Source organism: Elephantulus edwardii, unplaced genomic scaffold (genome assembly GCF_000299155.1).
Source record: "Elephantulus edwardii isolate Elephantulus edwardi_28Jun2011 unplaced genomic scaffold, EleEdw1.0 scaffold00070, whole genome shotgun sequence".
Lineage (NCBI taxonomy): Eukaryota > Metazoa > Chordata > Mammalia > Macroscelidea > Macroscelididae > Elephantulus > Elephantulus edwardii.
In genome coordinates this window covers 14,536,719-14,555,425 of record NW_006399820.1, presented here as the reverse complement: position 1 = coordinate 14,555,425, position 18,707 = coordinate 14,536,719, and the positions used below count along the sequence as shown (strand labels likewise).

Genomic DNA, 18,707 nt, shown 5'->3' with positions numbered 1-18,707 from the left:
TCCGATCTGCTGTTCACAGCGTCACTAGGAGTTGTACTTAACCCAGTGGACCTCACAAGAACAACAAAGGGTGGCAGATCTTCCTCTTTTAAAGTGAACTTCATTTTCTTAAATGTCCAAAAGGCAGTGAGAACCACTTTGTGCCAAGTCAATTCACATAACACACTCTTCCTTCCATCAAACAGAGCAGTGGATGTGGATGTTTTTGTAGGAGTCTCTGGTGGTGTCTGAAGAATCTTTGCTTTTAAAAGCTAAAGTTGAAAATTTCCAGAACAATTTAATTATCAGAGGCAAAATTACAGGAAATCTTGGATGAAAAATTTCTCTTTGTGGCTGACATTTTTGAAAACTTAACCCTGAAGTATTTTACTTTTTGCTTATTTTCGCCATGAGGCTATCTATAAAAACCTCTGATTAAAAGTACCTTATTAATCCAAATTGCTACAAGCTCCATAAGAGGGAGAATTGGAGTTCTTTTTATAGCTTGTTTGGATCCAAAGCTAGATTTTGCTTGAGTTAACCAGATAACTAAGGCAGCAGTGTTTGTGTGTGTGGCGCCGGGAGGAGAGGGGCTAAGAGTGAGTTGTTAATTATGTATGTTATCACTGCCAGAAAAACAACAGTGGAGATTTTATTTAAGTGCTGGAAACAATTTCTCTTTCAGAGTAAGGTCTAAATTCTAAAGTAATAAGATGATTAGAAATTGTTTCAAGAAGTAATAGTTAATGGAGATAAAGGTCTGTCCACATTAGTATAGAACTCTGTGAGGTACAACTAAAACATGAGTGCCCCACATACAATGGCTTCATTATTTTCATTCTAGTTCATATGTTTAAGAGCACGGCAGACAGCTGTTCCCAGGACAGTTGAAATTAACTTAGAGAAAGAGATTTGCAATTCAGTAACTGTTTAAAAAGCCTTTGTGGCAAAGGAAATACTAGCTATGTATATAATCGGACATCTGCTCTCAAAATTAATCTTAATAGGCCTTACAAAAGTATGGGTCATAGGTTTTGTGTTGTGTTCTTGCAATGTAAGTGAACTTTTGCACCCTGAATATGGCCATTTAAGGTCAGACACAAGCTGGGGTTGTTGTTTTGTTTTGTTTTGGTTTGGTTTTTAATTGTAAGCCATTGTTACTAAGACTTTGATAGAATATATGCTTTTCAATTGTTCCCAGTCTTTGTCATTAAGATACTTAAAAAGGCTCATATCATCCACATAACAAAGTAGGTTTTGGGAGGGGTTCATCACAGTGTAACCGTCTTTCTAGCCTAGTGTCTGTCCATCCCAGCAACAGTAACAGACGTTTAAAGTCTCAGATGCACTCTTCCAGTGGATGTGATCTTGTGCAAATCACATGACATCACATCTAAGCTCACTTTCTTATTTTTAAATAAGCTGGTTTGGGTTTTGGGGTGTTTTTAGAGCCATTTTAGGTTTACCCAGACTGGTTACCCAAAAAGAACAGAGTTTCTAATGCTTCTTCCTCCACAACACACAAACACAGAAAGAGAGAGATCAAATTTCTCTATTATGAATCTCTTTGTAGTCCTGTGGTACATTTGTTAGAAATTAAAGAACTAATATGGATGTGTATTAATAGTAACTAAATCCTGTAATCTGCATTAGGGTTCACTGTTTTCTAGTGCTGTAGGTTTTGTGGTGTTTTTTAAATTTTATTTTATTAATTTTAATGAACATGTACAGAGATTTTGGATTTCAATTCATTCACTGTTGCATTTTTCTCCCTGACCACCCCAGCCCCCAGTTCACTCCTCTCTTTGAAAAATAAAATTCTTTCATTGGTGTACAATCCCCCCACACCACCCCTCCCCCCAATGCCCCGAGTACACTCCACTATGCAACCTTAATTCTGGACTCTTGTGAGAACCATAATACCCTACCAACTCAATGGTTCTTCACAACAAGTGCTGTAAGTTTTAACAAGTGCATAATAATGTGTCCTCCATTGCAGTATCAAACAGAATAGTGTCATTTTCCTCACCTCTAATAATACTCTGTGCTGCTCTTATTTGTTCCTCCTCCTTCTAGTGTCCTCTGACAATCTCTGATCTTTGTAATGTCTATATCACCTCAACTTACTGCTGCAAAGTTAGAACCAGCTCACAACTGACCCTCCAGCAGGTTTTTAGAGACTATAAATCAAATTTTGGAAGCAGAAGTGCCATCTACTTTCTAAACAGCAGCCCTCTGGATACTCTTAAGAACTTTGACAAATGATGATCATTTCAGGCCATTTGTTCATAGGGTTGCTATAAGTCATGCTTCACTTGACAGCAATTAACAATAACAACAACAAATCAAGCTGAAGGCCCATCTTTCTCCCAAGGAGCAGCTGGTGGATTTGAACCTTTGGGTTAGCAGTGTAACTCTCTGTTTACTAGATCACCAGAGATTGATTTGTCTTTGTAAAGAATATCGCATCATATAATACATAAGTTTCTCAGACTGGCTTTGTTCATTTAACAACATGCACTTAAGGCTCTGTTAAGGCTTTTTAAGGCTTGCTAGCTTGTTTTTTTTAGTTAATTTTTTTTATTATTTTACACTGGTTTGTATACAGAGTTCTTGTACATTGTTTCAAACTATCCTTCATCCACATTCATAAGTCATTCTCATTCATTATGTTTTATAAAATCAATCACCATTGAACTACACCCACCATTACCCTGTATTTCCAGATCCCCACCAGATCTTTCCCATGTCCTTTGCCCTCACTACCACCTCCCTCCACCCACAAAATTGTATGACCCTATGATTTCCTCCTTGTCCACCCTCACCCCTCTCTTCCCACCCCTTCCACTCCTGACTTCCCATACACCTTTTACTAGTTATCTTCTGTTTTTACCATAATGAATCTATGCAGAATTTATCTTTATACGACTGAGCTGGTTTACTTGCTAGTTTATTTTTTAATTTTTTACTTTTTTTTGTTGAACATTTTCTTTCCCTCCCATCCCCCAGCCCATCCCATAATGCACCTCTTGTTCTAGATTGTTTGCATCCCTCTTTTTATTTTTAAAAAAAAAGTTTATTGTGACTTTTGTGAAAGTATACAGAGCAACTTAATTTTCCCTCCACTGATTTCTATCCTAGTCCTCAATCCATATACATTTTGTTCCATGGTATTAGTTGCAGATGCTCTAATATTACAGCACCCCTCCCACTTTGGGAGCTCTGGGACACAGTCCACTGGGAGTTCTCCTTTAACACAAAGCCCACAGCTCTCTGGTGGTTGGGATCCACCATCAACTACAAGGAACAAGACAGTCTCCTTCTGTGCAGCTCACAGTCCCAGAAACTCAGTGGAGCGTTAACTGTGAAACACTTCTGCCTTCAAGCAATGGGCTTGCGTCTTTCTACTTCCTCCCCCGCCCCCACTACCCCACCCCCGCATTCTCAACTTCCATTTGCCAATTTTTCCTGCCCTTTCCTGCCTTCTGAACTTTTTTTAGACCATTCATTTCTTCTTATCACTGAATAGTATCCCAGTGTTTGGATGCACCCAGAACACGCCTGCCACTGAGCAGATCCCATCCAGCTCCACCCGCCATCTGGTTTCCAGGGCTGTAAACCTTTGCGGAAGGAGCTAGTCCTCTTTCTTTGGAGGAAGGGCTGGTCAAATCCAGCCTCCAAGCTTTCATCTTAACACATTACACAGTGTGCACCTAGAGCTCCACAGTTGATTTACCCATTCGCTTTGCTTCCAGTTTCTGTGAGCTATGAGAGGAGGTGCAGAACTGAGAAGTGTTTCATTATTCCATGTGTATGGGGTCCCTATGACTTGAAGCTGACTCCTTTAAACATCAAGAAGACAAAAATTCTCACGACCGGACCAATCGGTAGCATCAGGATGGATGGCGAAGAGATTGAGATTGTTCACAGCTTCAGTTTGCTCCGCTCCACGGTCAACACTCTTGGCACGAGTAGCCAGGAAATCAAAAAACGTATTGCAATGGGAAAGTCTGCGGTTAGGTCTAAAGTACTCAAGAGCAACGGTGTCTCTCTGGAGACTAAGGTCTGCCTGATACAGGCCATGGTTTTTGCAATCACTTGTTATGCATCAGAGAGTTGGACAATGACTAGGGAGGATAGAAGGAGAATTGACGCCTTTGAGCTGTGGTGCTGGAGAAGAGTATTGAATGTACCATGGACTGCCAAGAAAACAAACAGATTCATTCTGGAGAGGGTTAAACCAGGCTGCTCCTTGGAGGCAAGGATTCTGGGGCTTCACCTGACATACTTTGGACATGTTGTAAGGAGAAACAGGTCTTTAGAGAGGGACATCATGCTGGGTAGAGTAGAGGGACAGCACAGGAGGGGAAGACCCTCTATGAGGTGGATTGATTCAGTGACTGGGGTAATCCGGATGGGTGTGTCAGAGGCAATGAGATTGGCACAGGATAGAGCAGGGTTTAGAGCTGTTGTACATAGGGTCGCTATGAGTCGCAAATGACTCAACGGCACATAACAACAACAAAAAGGTGTGTAGCAGTCCTGGGCTAATGGAAATGGTAAGTTCTCTGCTGCTAACAGAAAGGTAGGGTGGTGTCCACCTAAAGGGGTCTTTCAAGAAAGGCCTGGTGATCTGTTTAAAAATCACCCATTGAAATGGAAGCCCAGTTCACTCTCTGAGCTTTCACCCAAATCACAATTTAGAAATTGCAAAAATATCCACTGAAAACCATACAGAGTAGATTTCTAATGTGACATTCATGAGGTTATTATGAATCAGAGTCAGATCTACAACTGCTTAAGAGTTGTGTGGTGCTATTTCACTTTTGTTTGAATATTTATCCTGTGGACTGGCAAAAGAACAAACTGGTCTGCCTAGGAAAGAACTAGAATGCTCCTTGGAAGCAGGGATGGTAAAACTTCATAGCACATCTTTGGACATGGAGAGAGGAAGTACCAGTTCCTGGGAAAAGGCATCATGCAGGGAACATATAGGGTCCTCACAAGAAAAGAAGGTCCTCAATGAAATGGTTTGGCACAGTGACTGCAACCAAGGACTCGAGCATGATGAAGCTCTTGATTATGGTGCAGGCTAAGGCAAGCTTCCAGTCTATTGTTCATAGGGTCACTATGAATAGGTGGCTGGGAGGTTTGGTGGCCTAGTAGCAAGAAACTGTGTTGCAATCCCTAAGGCGCCAAGTTCGAATTCCACCAGCTGCTTTACGGGAGAAAGGTGGGAATTCTCTTCCCATGCGTTTAACTGCCTCTGAAAACCCACCAGAGGGTCGGCTATGGCTCAGTTCCTACTTGATGGTACACAGCAACAACAACATAAGTGCAGGGCACCTAACAACAACAATGACAGGCAACTCTGAGTATTTACTCGTATCTAATTTGCCATCTGTATATCTTCATTTTTAAAATGGGGCTGAAATTCACAGTCTTGTAGGTCCTAAGTTTATGATTCTTTTGTTGTTGTTATGTGCTGTCAAGTCGCCTATGACTCATAGTGACCCACCCTATGTTCAACAGTCCTACACCCTGCTCTATCCTGTGCCAATCTTACTGTCTCTGACACACCTACCCCCATTACCCCAGTGACTGAATCAATCCATCTCATCAAGGGTCTTCCTCTCCTGGGCTATCCCTCCACCCTCCCAAGCATGATGTCCCTCTCCAAGAACTGGTCCTTCTTTGCAACAAATATGTCAGACAAAGCTTCAGAATCCTTGTCCCCAAGGAGCAACTTGGTTTAATCCTCTCCAGGGCAAAGTTGTTTGTTCTTCTAGCAGTCCATGGTATATTCAAGACTCTTCTACAACACCACTACTCAAAGGCATAAATTCTCTTTCTATCATCCCTAGTCATTGTCTACATCTCTGGTGCATAGCAAGTGATTGCAAAGACCATGGCCTATATCAGGAGCACCTTAGTCTCCAGACTGATATCATTGTTCTTCAGTACTTTGGAGAGATCTCTGACAACAGACCTTCCAAACACAATATGTCTTTTAATTTCCTGACTGCTGGTGCCAAGAGTGTTGATTGTGGAGCCAAGCAAACTAAAGCTGTTTACAATCTCAGTCTCTTCACTATCCATCACAATGCTGTCAATCATCCCAGTGGTGAGAATCTTTGTTTTCTTGATATTGAGCTTCAATCCATATTGAAGGCTGCAGTCCTTGACCTTCTGCAGCAAGTGCTTCAGGTCCTCCTCCGTTTCAGAAACAGGGTTGTGTCATCTGCCTTAACAAATTGTTGATGAGTCTTCTTCCTCCAGTCCTGATGCCACATTTCTCCTCAAAGAGCCCAGCCTCCTGGATAATCTGTTCTGCATATAGATTAAAAAGATATGGAGATAGGACACATCCCTAGTTCAAATCCTTCCCAATTTTGAACCATGCAGTGTTCCCTTGCTCAGTTCTGATGACTGCCTCCTGGTTCAAGTATAGTTTCACATAAGCACAATCAAGTGTTCTGGTATTCCCATTCTTCTCAGAGTTAACCAAAGTAAAATATACTGTTTTAAAAAAATGTCATTAAGCGTTCTTTTGGACGGATCAGAAACAATCAAGTCGTTTGCAAGTAAGTAACATCTTTTATTACATGTCTTTGTTTTCTTCTGCATATGTAAATCTGACCACCAAGCCTCTGTTCAGAAAATTGAATACAGTCTGAGGCTAGTGTTGCATTTTCTCAAGATTTCACAGGTAAATAAGAAGGTGAGGGAGCTCTGTTCTGTGTTACCTCTGTTGACTTTCCCAGGATGTTCTCAAGTTCCCAGGGCAGGAGTTGTTGGTTCCAAGTTCTACCCTCAACACCTCCTGGACAAGGGTCCTCATCTGACAGATGTTCATCTAGATCTTAAAATGCTGTTGCCAACATGTCAATGAATCAATTTTGATTTGTGAAGCTCTCACATATGCTTCAGTCTGTTAAAGTGGCTGATTTTATTTTTTTTAAGCTAATCCCCAAGCCTTTTTCCAAGGTGCTTTTGGATGGCCTACAACTGCCAACCTTTTGGTTACCATTCAAGTGCATTAACCATTTGCATCAACTTATACTTGGACCAGGAGGCAGTCGTCAGAACAGAGCAAGGGAACACTGCATGGTTCAAAATTGGGAAGGGCATATGCCAGGGATGCATCCTATCTCCATACCTTTTCAACCTATATGCAGAACAGATTATCTGGGAGGCGGGGCTCTATGAGGAGAAATGTGGGGTCAAGATTGGTGGACGATTTATCAACAATCTGCTTTATGCGGATGACACAACCCTGCTTGCTGAAACTGAGGAGGACCTGAAGCACCTGCTGCAGAGTGTCAAGGACTGCAGCCTACAATATGGATTGAGGCTCAATGTCAAGAATTCAAAGATTCTCACCACTGGACCAATTGGCAGCATCAGGATGGATGGTGAAGAGATTGAGATTGTACACAGCTTTAGTTTGCTTGGCTCCATAGTCAACAGTCTTGGCACCAGCAGCCAGGAAATTAAAAGGCGCATTGCCATAGGAAAGTCTGCTGTTAGGGACCTCTCCAAAGTGCTGAAGAGCAATGATGTCTCTCTGGAGACTAAGGTGCAGCTGATACAGGCTATGGTCTTCGCAATCACTTGTTATGCATCAGAGGGTTGGACAGTGACCATGGAGGATAGAAGGAGAATTGATGCCTTTGAGCTGTGGTGCTGGAGAAGAGTATTGAGAATACCATGGACTGCTAGGAAAACAAACAGATTTGTCCTGGAAAGGGTTAAACCGGGTGGCTCCTTGGAGGCAAGGATTCTGAGGCTCCGTCTAACATACTTTGGACATGTTGTGAGGAGAGACCGGTCCTTGGAGAGGGACATCATGCTTGGGAGGGTGGAGGGACAGCGCAGGAGAGGAAGGCCTTTATGAGGGGGATTGATTCAGTGACTGGGATAATTGGGATGGGAGTATCAGAGACAGTGTGATTGGCACAGGACAGAGCGGAGTTTAGGGCTGTTGTACATAGGGTTGCTATGAGTCCCAGGCGACTCGACGGCACATAACAACAACAACAACAGGAACTCCTGTGTGCCTCGTTATTGCCCCAGTCTGTTTCATCAAGAATGCAAGGTCCTGTCTGTGGAGGAAAGTTATTTGATTCATTATTTGTCAGTCAGTCCTGACAACATGGTGCACTCCCACTGCTTGAGTGCTTTAAAATAAGACATGGTGCCTTTAAATCTCTTGTCTCCAAGAGAGGGGCCAGGACTCCATTCCAGAACAGTGTGAGCACAAAGCAATGAACCTACCAATGAGCTTTCAGAAAATGAATAGCCAAGAGGTCAGATTCTAGAATCAGGGCACTGAGCATTGCAAAGCCCGTCTTCTGGTTCATCCAATGCTGAGGTGTCAGTGCCAAAGCCCACCACTTCTTGTATTCCCATACGAACAAGGCTCATTCTAAAGTCAGGATAGGACTTCAGCCAGCTGCTACAGTGTTAGAGGAACAAATGCAGTGAAGAAGGAAAGAGGTCAGATTTGTTTAGCAGGTTAGTTCATGAATCATAAATATTCACGTCCCAGGACTTTAGTCATATATATTCAATTTAGGCTCATGTATGTTTTAACTATTTAATTGATGTTGTTAATTGCTGTCAAATTCCCTTCAGTTCCTGATTATCCCATATATAAAACAATACAAAACATTGCCCGGGCCTACCCCTTCTTCTTGCTTATTTTACTGTGTATTTTGAGTATCTTTCAAATTCATCTTCCAGCCCTATCTTAGACAATATTCTATTGTGACTGATAGGGTATTTATTAGCCAACTTTCTGAAGCAGATTACCAGCTAAAGCTGTGTTTCAATCTGCCATAATCTGAAAGCTCTACTGAAACTGGACCACATGGATGACCTGCATTTGACATACAGGTGGTAGACTCTCCACCATCATATTGTTTGTTGTTGTTGTTATTATGTGCCATCGAGTTGCTTGCTACTCATAGCGACCCTACATACAACAGCCCTGAACACTGCCCAATCTTGAACCAACCTCACTGTCTCCAGCATATCTACCCCCATTTCCCCAGTCACTGAGTCAATCCATTTCATCCAAAGTCTTCGTCTCTTGTGCTGTTCCTCTACCCTTCCAAGAATGATGTCCTTCTCCAAGGACTGGTCCCTACTGATGCTTAGGTATGTCAGATGAAGCTTCAGAATTCTTGCCTCCAAGGAGCAGCCTCGTTTCACCCTCTCCAGGATGACCTGTTTGTTCTCCTGGCAGTCCATTGTATACTCAATACTCTTCTCCAGCATCACAGCTTAAAGGCATCAATTCTTCTTCCTTAGTCATTGTGCAGCTCTCTGATAAATAGCAATTAATATGCATCCACCATCATAGTAACATGTAAACCACCACAATATGACAGACTTACAGATGGATTGTAGTTAATTTAACTAGTGGCTTTTTTTTAACTAGTGGCTTTTAAGAGCAGAAATCCACATCAAAAATTTTTGTCAGGTTTTAGTGATGACAAGCTGATAGATAACTGCTTGAATTTTGCCTTTGCCATTTACTCATGATTTAATATTGGACCAGCCTTCTGATGATTCATTTTCTGCAAGAGGTATTTTACTATGTCCTGAGTAATGTCATTCTGATAATTATGATTAATCTCAACCCCTAGCACAGAATGGTGGTTCCTAAATTTGTTTGCACTTTAGAATCAATCACCTAGAGAACTTCAAAGACTCACTGCTGGTGAAAAGCAGTTTGATGGTTCCTTAAAAAAATGGAAATAGAAATACCATTTGACCTAGCAGTCCTAATGCTAAGTATATAAGCTAAAGAAATAAGAGCTGCGATGTGAACAGATATACGCACCCCTATGTTTATTGTAGCATTATTCACAGTAGCAAAGGGATGGAAAAACCGTATGTCTATCGTTGATAAAGAAACTATATGGTACATTCATACGATGAAGTACCGTGCAACATGGAAAAACAATAAAGAATTTGTGGAATATTGTACAACATGGCTGCATCTAGAATGAAGTAAGTTGGGCACAGAGGACAAATATTATATAAGACGGCTATTATAAAAATCTAAAAATAGTGTAACCACTATTGAAGGAAGGCAGTATGGCACTTTCTCAAAAAGGTGGAAATAGAAATAACATTTGACCCAGCAGTTCCACTACTGGGAATATACCCTAAAGAAACCAGAACTGCCACCCAAGCAGATATACACACACCCATGTTTATTGAGGCTTTGTTCACAATAGCAAAGAGTTCATCTCCGATTGTAAAAGTTGGTAAAACCCTCATAGGGTCGCTATGAGTCGCAGGCGACTCGACGGCACATAACAACAACAACAGCAGCAAAGAGTTGGAAACAACCCAAGTGCCCATAGACAGACGATGAATAGAGAAGCTGTGGTATATTCACACAATGGAATGCTATGCTGCATTGAAAAACAAGAAACTAATGAATTATTATACAAAATAGGTGATCCTAGTGGCAAGGAGCTGCAACTACAATCCCAGAGGCATACAGTTCGAATCCACCAGATGCTCTGCCAGGAAAGGAGGGACAATCTCCTCCTGTACCAGTCAGATCTGATTTGACAGTACACTCACACAAAAATAATTAAAAAAAATAGGTGATCCTGGAGGACATTATGCTGAGTGAAATAGCTCAGTCACAAAAGGACAAATACTGCATAAAGCCACGGTTGTAAAACGGGACTGACATCGGGGTTGGGGGAAAGAAGAAAAGAGGTGATAAATAATGTATACTGCATTGAAACAGATGAAGGAGAGAACTGTTTAGGAGGAATGTACGATTAGGTATTATTGTCATGGCAAGAGTCCAGACTGAAAGCTGCATGGTGGAGTGGACTGGAAGGTGGGGGATTATATAACAATGAAAGAATTCTTTCTTTCTTTTCAAAGAGAAGAATGAACTATAGGGAGGGATGGGCATGGAGGAAAGTTTGCAACAATCAATGAGTGGAAATCCAAAGTCTCTGTGCACTTCCATTAAAATTAATAAAAACAAAACAAAAAATTAATAAAAACAAACAAAAAAAATTGGAAAAAATCTAAAAAATAGTTTACACAGAGAATCATTATAAAATGGTCACCAGGGAAGAAAAGGAGAGTGAAAATGAATAAACTAGATAATAAACATCGATCAGATAGATGGAGGAAAAGGCAATGTAGAACAAGTGGGTGATCAGAGGTTGTGAGTATTGTAAATAATGTTAAAAACGTGCATGAATGATTGATTGTACAAATAATGTGCTCTGTAAATGTCCTCTCAAATAGCAATAAAAAATAATTTTAACTCCTTTGAGCTATGTCCTACCACCCCAGAAAGTGTGGAATTCTGGTTTGGAATTTTAACTGCATTCCAGATGATATTACTGTTCAGATACTTTGGGGAACCCCAGGTATAGAGTCTGCTTTGCCTGAACTATCTGTGAAATGTACCATATGACCTAGCCCTTCCGCGCCTGGATATTTTGGTTGCTGTTGGGTGCCATTGAGTTAACAACTCACAGTGGCCCCGTCAGCAGTTCTGAACCTTGCCCAATCCTGTGCTGGCCTCATCATCTCTGGTGTGCCCAAGCCTATTGTGATAGTCACTGTGCCAGTCCATCTTGTTGAGGGTTGTCCTCTGGTTCACAGACGTTCTCTACCTTTCCCATGATGTTTTTTAACAAGTACTAGCCCCTCCTGATAACATGCTCAAAGTATGTCAAACAAGTTTCACCATCCTTGGCCCTAAGGAACAACTCGTTGCACTTCCTCCTCCAAGACAGACTTGTTATTTTGTCAGACTTTATTATTTTATTATGTATGAGAGTCCAGGAGTGATGGTCACTGCGGGCCACACACATGGGATAAGGCAGAAAACCCTGGTCTCACGTGGTAGAAAAAGAAGAGAAAGAGGCAGAGATCAGACACACTGCAAAGAGTGGCCCATGGAGATCCAGTTCGAGGAATGTCTGATCAGTTTGATTTCAAGCAGACTGCAGTGTAAAGGCACTGAATGCTAATTGCAAGGTAACCTTGGAAACCAGAGCAGTATTGTGCTTCCCTCTGGGGCTGATGCAAAACCGAGCCAGGGCATACAAAGGAAAAAATCTAAGGCGAGCTTTCAACAAGTCCTGAGTGCTCTTATTTTTTGGCTTTTATTTTCAACATTTGCTGCTGTAAATCCTTTGTGTGGCGTCCCTGGAGCAGCCATCTGACTGTGTCAGAATTCCAAAAAGTTGAATATTCGTGTTATTGGTTTCAGTGTTCATTAATGGCTCAGGGAGAGAGGCTCTGAATTCTGCGAGTGAAGAACCACTAACTTTAGAAGTAGGAGCAACTCTTCATCAAGCAGCACTAGAGGCTGTATTGCTCCTGGTGGGGGTTCTGCACTTAAGCAGTGAGTTATTATGTTGCATGCTCACAAGTAGAGGTAACACTGTGTGGTGGTTCTCAGCCTGCAGTTCACAGCATGTGGGGTGAAGGGCTAGAATATTGTTTGATATATACAGGCTATATTATATTCTCTTTGTGATTCGAATCAAGTGCTCAGATTTCACCCTTGTAACATAATAGAGAACAATTAAGGTACTCTGAAGAAAAGAAGGGTGAGGCTCAAGAACTATGAAGCTGTTTTCTACTTGACCCAAGGATCCTGAAGGAGTCAGGCTGATCTTTCTTAGAAACAGAAACTATTGCAAATCATGCCTTCAGGAGTCAAGTCCTCCAGTCTGCTGAGTTTCTAAGACATGAGTTCTGAATAAGAAAATCATCTTTTCTGTGTAATTCTGCACTTCAGAGTGTTTTTATAAGTACTTCAAAACTAGCATGATCTAGTTTTTTTCCCCAACAAAAAGTTGTTACAGATAAATTCACTCTCATTTTGATGGTTTGTAGTATTGAGTTGTTGATTTAAATAAAGGTAGACTTGACACTGTTATTATTACGTGCCAGTCAAGGCGAGTAAAACTCATAGCAACCCTGTGAACAACAGATGGGAAGTCTGTCCTATCCTGCACCATCCTCATTGCCTCTGACACACTTGAGCCCAAGACTACAGTCACTGCATTAATCCATTTCATTGAGGGTCTAGACTTACTCACTAATATAATAATAGCACTAGGTAGTGGAGAGGTTTGTTTATTTTTTTAAAAAGCCAACATTATAATCGGATTGAAAATTCCTGAGTCTGAGCAAAATCTTCAACATTCCAAATTTCAAAGCATCTTGGTTTCTGTTATTTTTCTTGAATCAGCCAATAACTCCTTACCATAGATACACAGATCTACTGCTGGATTTTAAAGTAGAATGGTATTAATCCAGAGTCTGTTGCATAAGTGTGTTCTTGTTCTAGTTTTAAACTCTACCAAAATAATCATCCAGAGGTCCTTTAAAAAATATTAAAATGAAAAAATAAGAATAATAAAATATTTAAATTAAAATTAAATCCTCTCTTGTATTCTTTTATATTTTAAGTTTTTAATACTTCACGTGGACAATAAATTTTGTAGGCAGAAAATTAAAACAAAAAAACCCTAATATCTCCCTTTTGTTGCCTCTTGGCTTTGTAACTATTGATATATTATTGTTGTTGTTATTGCTTACCACCCACTTAGGACTGAATCAAAGCTGACCCTCCAGCAGGTAGCAGGTTTTCAGAGACAAGAAATCACATGGGACGAGACTGCTTAGCTTTCTCCCATGGAGCAGCTAGTGAATTTAAACCTCATGCCTTTGGGTTGGCAGTGCAACTCCATACCACTAAGCCACTAGAGTGATTTTATTAGACATGAATATTGAAAACAACAGTAGCATTTTGCATAGCAGAGAAAACAAGAACATGCATAGATCTTGCTCAGGAAATAGCAGATTCTGGACTATGGCCACCTCCAGGTCTGACAGGCATCCAGGTCACATCTGGTCCTTGTTTTGAGGTTAGTGCATATGGGAAAAATAAACTCCAGAGAAAGGATTTCAGTATCTCTTCAGAAACATCTAAAGGCCACCATGTACTTTCTTACAATTTTCCCTCTCAGTGATGGTAGCAATTCCCAATATCTCAAGATAAACTAATCCTCTAATCAAATGGAGCACTTTTTTCTTGTGATCTGAAATGGGCCAGCGGCCAGTGTCATTCAGATCCTGAGCATTGGACATGAACTTGTACCCGGGGTTTGTTTGCCCCTGCACTGGTAGGGAGTCTCTGGACACACAGACCCCATGTGCAGAGCTGCACAGCCACGCCCTCTTCCATGTTCTCGTGGCAGATCCCCTGGCAGCCCCACGTCCTCTCAATCAGACCACAACACACACGTGTGCCTTCTAGGAACCCACTGAGAGTCTTGAACCCACTCCCTCATTGTCAGCAAGTTGTAAGGGACACTGCTTTAGTCCCAGCTCTCAGCACCGTTGTCTGTCTCAATGCAAACAGTGGTTTCTGTCTTCTCCCTCCCACAGGGTCCAATAGCATCATCTGTATCAACACTGCCTGGACCTGGCCTGCCTTCACCTCCTCCTCCTCCACCTCCCCCCGGACCACCTCCACTTTTTGATAGTAAATGCAGCAAAGAAGAATCCTCTCCATCGCGCACAGCTTTATTTGCTCAGCTTAACCAGGGAGAAGCAATTATGAACGGTGAGAAAACAGGGCCATGAGACTATCTCCCTTTCCCGGGCACCCAGATCCTTCACATCGTTCCCTCCGGTCCCCGACACATGCTGCTTTTGGGAAGGCAGAAGCACCCAGGATGCTTCACCTCCAGGGCTCAGAGGGCTGTTGAATGGAACACAACTCGGAAACTGGGTTGGAAATCTGCCCCGTGTCTGAGTCCTCTACAATTAGGGCCTCAAGATCAAGTGAAACAAGAGTTAAAAACCCTTTGTTATCATTGAACTACCTTAATCCTCATAAGGAATTACTTTACAGATAAATAAAGAATAATATATGTGTTTCATTATTTGTGAACAGTGGTGTTGGGGGAGGGGGCGTGTGTGCACACACACCTGTAGCATCTCTAGCTTCTTAAAGACGTTTCACCAATAAAAAATTAACTACCAGGCTTCTATAAGCTCTACTTTATATTGGTCTTAGAATCTACATCTTTTTTTTTTCTATTTTTTTTTTTTTAGAATCTACATCTTAAACTTAAATCTTAAATTCTAGATTCTTAAATAAATAATGTTACCAAATACTCTCATTTATTATTTACATGTTAATACAGGAAGTTTGGACCATTTCCCTCTATATAAAGATGATATGTATTTATATATTGTATATTGCCTTTCCAGGGCTCCGGCATGTCACAGATGACCAGATGACACACAAAAATCCCAGCCTCCGGGCTCAAGGAGGACAAGCTCGGTCTCCAACCAAAACCCGCTCTCCTGGTCCCACCTCTCCCAAGTCTCATGCTCCTCAGAACCACGCTCCTGTGTTTGAGTTAGAGGGAAAGAAATGGAGAGTGGTGAGCAATGCCCTTTAATCCGTATTCCTGACATGATCTGATGAGAGGACCCAGAGCTAAACCACTTACTGAGATCTTAACAGGAGTAGGCCACCAGCTAGAATAAAATCTAGCTGACAAAATAAAATAAAATCCACAAGCTGGCAAATTCAGAGAGCAGGAAAAAGCGTTCACTGTGGAACTTGGCGATCTGCATCCTATTCTGATCGGCTCTAGGGTATTTCATTATATCTCACTGACAAAGACCCTTCACTACCCCAGCACTTATCAACTTCAGGGTAAACTATGTGACCTGGAAAAACACACTTGCATGTCATTGAAAGGTGGTGTCCCTGTCTATCCAAGGACTCTCCCAAGGATTGAAGACCAAAGTCAGGTTGCCACCAAGTCGCTCCCAACTTATGGTGACTCCATGCAGAATAGAGCTGTTCTGTAAGGTTTTGAGTTGCTGTTTTTTCATTAGGCTTTTCCTCAGAAGTCCTCTGGGTGGTCTGAATCATTTCAGTCAACAGCTGAGTGCATTAACTGTTGGCAGAACTTAGAAACCCAAGTCTATAGAAGTGGCTTGACAATCCATGATATGTAGACCCCTGTGTTATGTTCAGCCAATTTCCCCAACTCCATTAGACAGAGTAGATCTCTCTGCAGCGTCGTTAACTCCAGACTCAGCCTCTAGGTCCCAGAAGAAGCCCTCACTTCCCCATGCATGCCCTCATGCCAGGGTGCCTGACGCCTGTCAGAATACTGACACCAAACTCTTTCCAAGCAATGATTTGTATGTGTTTTTGCCATAAGGCCACTGAGTTAGTCTGTAAGAAATTGATTCTGAAGAAAGTTATACTGGAAAGCTATAAATATTGCTGAATTCCATAAGACAGAGTATTTTCAGTATTCAGTGGGTTCAGCCTATCTGTATGTTCTCGTACTTTGCATCTGTTTCCGTTCTAGGAGTACCAAGAAGACAGGAATGACCTTGTGATTGCAGACACTGAGCTGAAGCAAGTGGCTTACATTTTCAAATGCAACAACTCTATGCTCCAGATAAGAGGAAAAGTCAACTCCATTACAATTGGTAGGGCAGAACTCTGCCTGTGTCCTTTCTGTGAGAAGATGCTTTGTACATAAATGTGCTACTGTGTACTTAGTGGCGGTTTTTTTTGTTTTTCTAGACAACTGTAAGAAATTTGGCCTTGTGTTTGACAATGTGGTGGGCATTGTGGATGTGATCAACTCCAAGGACATTCAGATCCAGGTGAGCACCCTCACAGCTGTGCTTGGTTCCCCTTGACCACTCTGTCTCTATCCACATAGTAAACCATTTCCTTTCCTTCAGGATAACTCCCTGCATGCCTTCTCTGTGAAACCCTCCTTTACTCTTTAATGCTACCAGTGACTTTTGGGGGCATGCTGGTGGTCTGTAGTGAGTTGTGTAGCTAACTTAAAGGATGAGCATCTCCAAGTGATTCTAATCCACCAGGGGGTCCGAACAAAAAAGATGGACATTCCCCTCCCTTTAGAGGTTTTAGCCTTGGAAACCATTGGAGGTTGCCAGGAGTTGAAACCACCTCGACAGCAGTGAGTTTGAGAGGTAGGTTGGTGGGTTTTGAATGGCACTCAAAGCAATGCTGAGTCATGACATCCATCTAGTCAGCCATAACTCATAGTGACCCTGTGAAGAGCAGAGCTGAACCTTGCCCGCCTGTGCCATCCTCATCATCTCTGGTATCCCCAAGCTCATTGTTACAATCACGGTGTCACTCCATCTTGTTGAGGCTCTTCCTCTCTTTCTCTGACTTTCCGCCTTCCCAGATGATGTGCAATAATAGTAAGTGTCCAACACAAATGTGATGGATAAGTGATAGGAATAAGTCCATCAATGAATGAATGAATATTTTTAAAACTTCTGGCATATCAGTGTTATCTGCAGAGAGTCTTTTCCCCAGGAAAAATAACAATTCTGCATAAGGAGGACAAAAAACTGTTTTAAAGGGTCAGTGAGATAATCAGAAATGCAAACCAAAAGGTAGCCTGGCTTGTGAATCTACAAAACAGAAAAACAGAACAAAGAAATTGGGGGAAAAAAAAACCCTGTATTTCTTGAATTGGTTTGATTTAGCCAGATGAAATCTCACAGCACACTAAGAAATAGTGGACTTCTCAGCACCAGAAGAATGTCTTCTATCTCGATTACAATCTTCTCATATTGTCCTTTACCCTTTGCTCTCTGGTGCTGTCTACTAATGGCTGTTAAAATTGGTTTTCTAGCTCTTCCCCTTTTGTTTTACCAGGCTCTTTATCACTGCCACTTTTAATTCGAGCGCATTCAATTGTATGTTTTCCATCTTGCCAGCTGTCACTGAGATTTAGTTTTAAATGTGCCCATTTAATGGAAGTAGCCCTGAACGGGGCATCATGAGACCTGGATACAAGTGTGCACTTCGTCATCACTGTCTGTATGCATTTTGGCAATTCACTTTCTATTAGATCCTGGCTTCCCTGTCCTACTGGATTAGAAGGATGGCTGAGGGGTTAGGGTACTTTCCTGCATGACTTCGAAGCATTTTTTCCATGTTGTCTCTTGGATATATTTGTTTCTTTCACATAAAGATTCAATTCCATTTCTATGTATTCTGTGTGTTTTGAATCTGCACTATCTCTGTTGCATTACTCATTCTGTTTTTCACTTCTTCATAGTCTTTTGTCGAAAACTATTTCAAATAAATAATTCCGTGTGGGTACATACCGTACCATCTCACATTCCACTTTGTAAGTAGGGAAAACTGGCCATCCCACGGTCATGCTTCATATTCTGAAATGTGAAATCTTTGCCCAATGCCCCTGAACACTTAGCATTCACTCATACGTTGTGTGAGGATTTCTTGAACATGTCTGGTGACCAGTCCTGGGAGAGGGATGTCATGCTTGGGAGAGTGGAGGGACAGTGCAAGAGAGGAAGACCCTCCATGAGATGGATTAATTTAGTGACTGGGGAAATGGGGAGAGGTGTATCAGAGACAATAAAATTAGCAAGGGTTAGAGCAGGGTTTAGGGCTGTTGGACGCAGAGTCACTATGAGTCACAGGCCACTCGACGGCACATGTTGTTGTTGTTGTTGTTGTTATGTGCCATCAAATCGCTTGGGACTCATAGTGACCCTATGTACAAGAGCTCTAAATGCCGTTCTATCCTGTGCCAACCTAGCCATCCCAAACACACTTATTCCCACCACTCCAGTCACAGAATCAATCCATCTTATCG

General features: G+C 41.7%; 1 protein-coding gene across 1 annotated transcript in view; it reads left to right on the top strand.

The window, feature by feature from the left end:
* The window catches only part of CAP2 (CAP, adenylate cyclase-associated protein, 2 (yeast)), a 199,606-nt gene that overhangs the window by 166,396 nt on the left and 14,503 nt on the right, over window positions 1-18,707 (top strand). Inside the window, exons 7-10 of the mRNA XM_006888669.1 lie at window positions 14,443-14,620; window positions 15,274-15,449; window positions 16,398-16,521; window positions 16,619-16,701. Of these exons, the coding sequence (XP_006888731.1) occupies window positions 14,443-14,620; window positions 15,274-15,449; window positions 16,398-16,521; window positions 16,619-16,701 (561 nt within the window). The remainder of the gene's footprint in view (window positions 1-14,442; window positions 14,621-15,273; window positions 15,450-16,397; window positions 16,522-16,618; window positions 16,702-18,707) is intronic.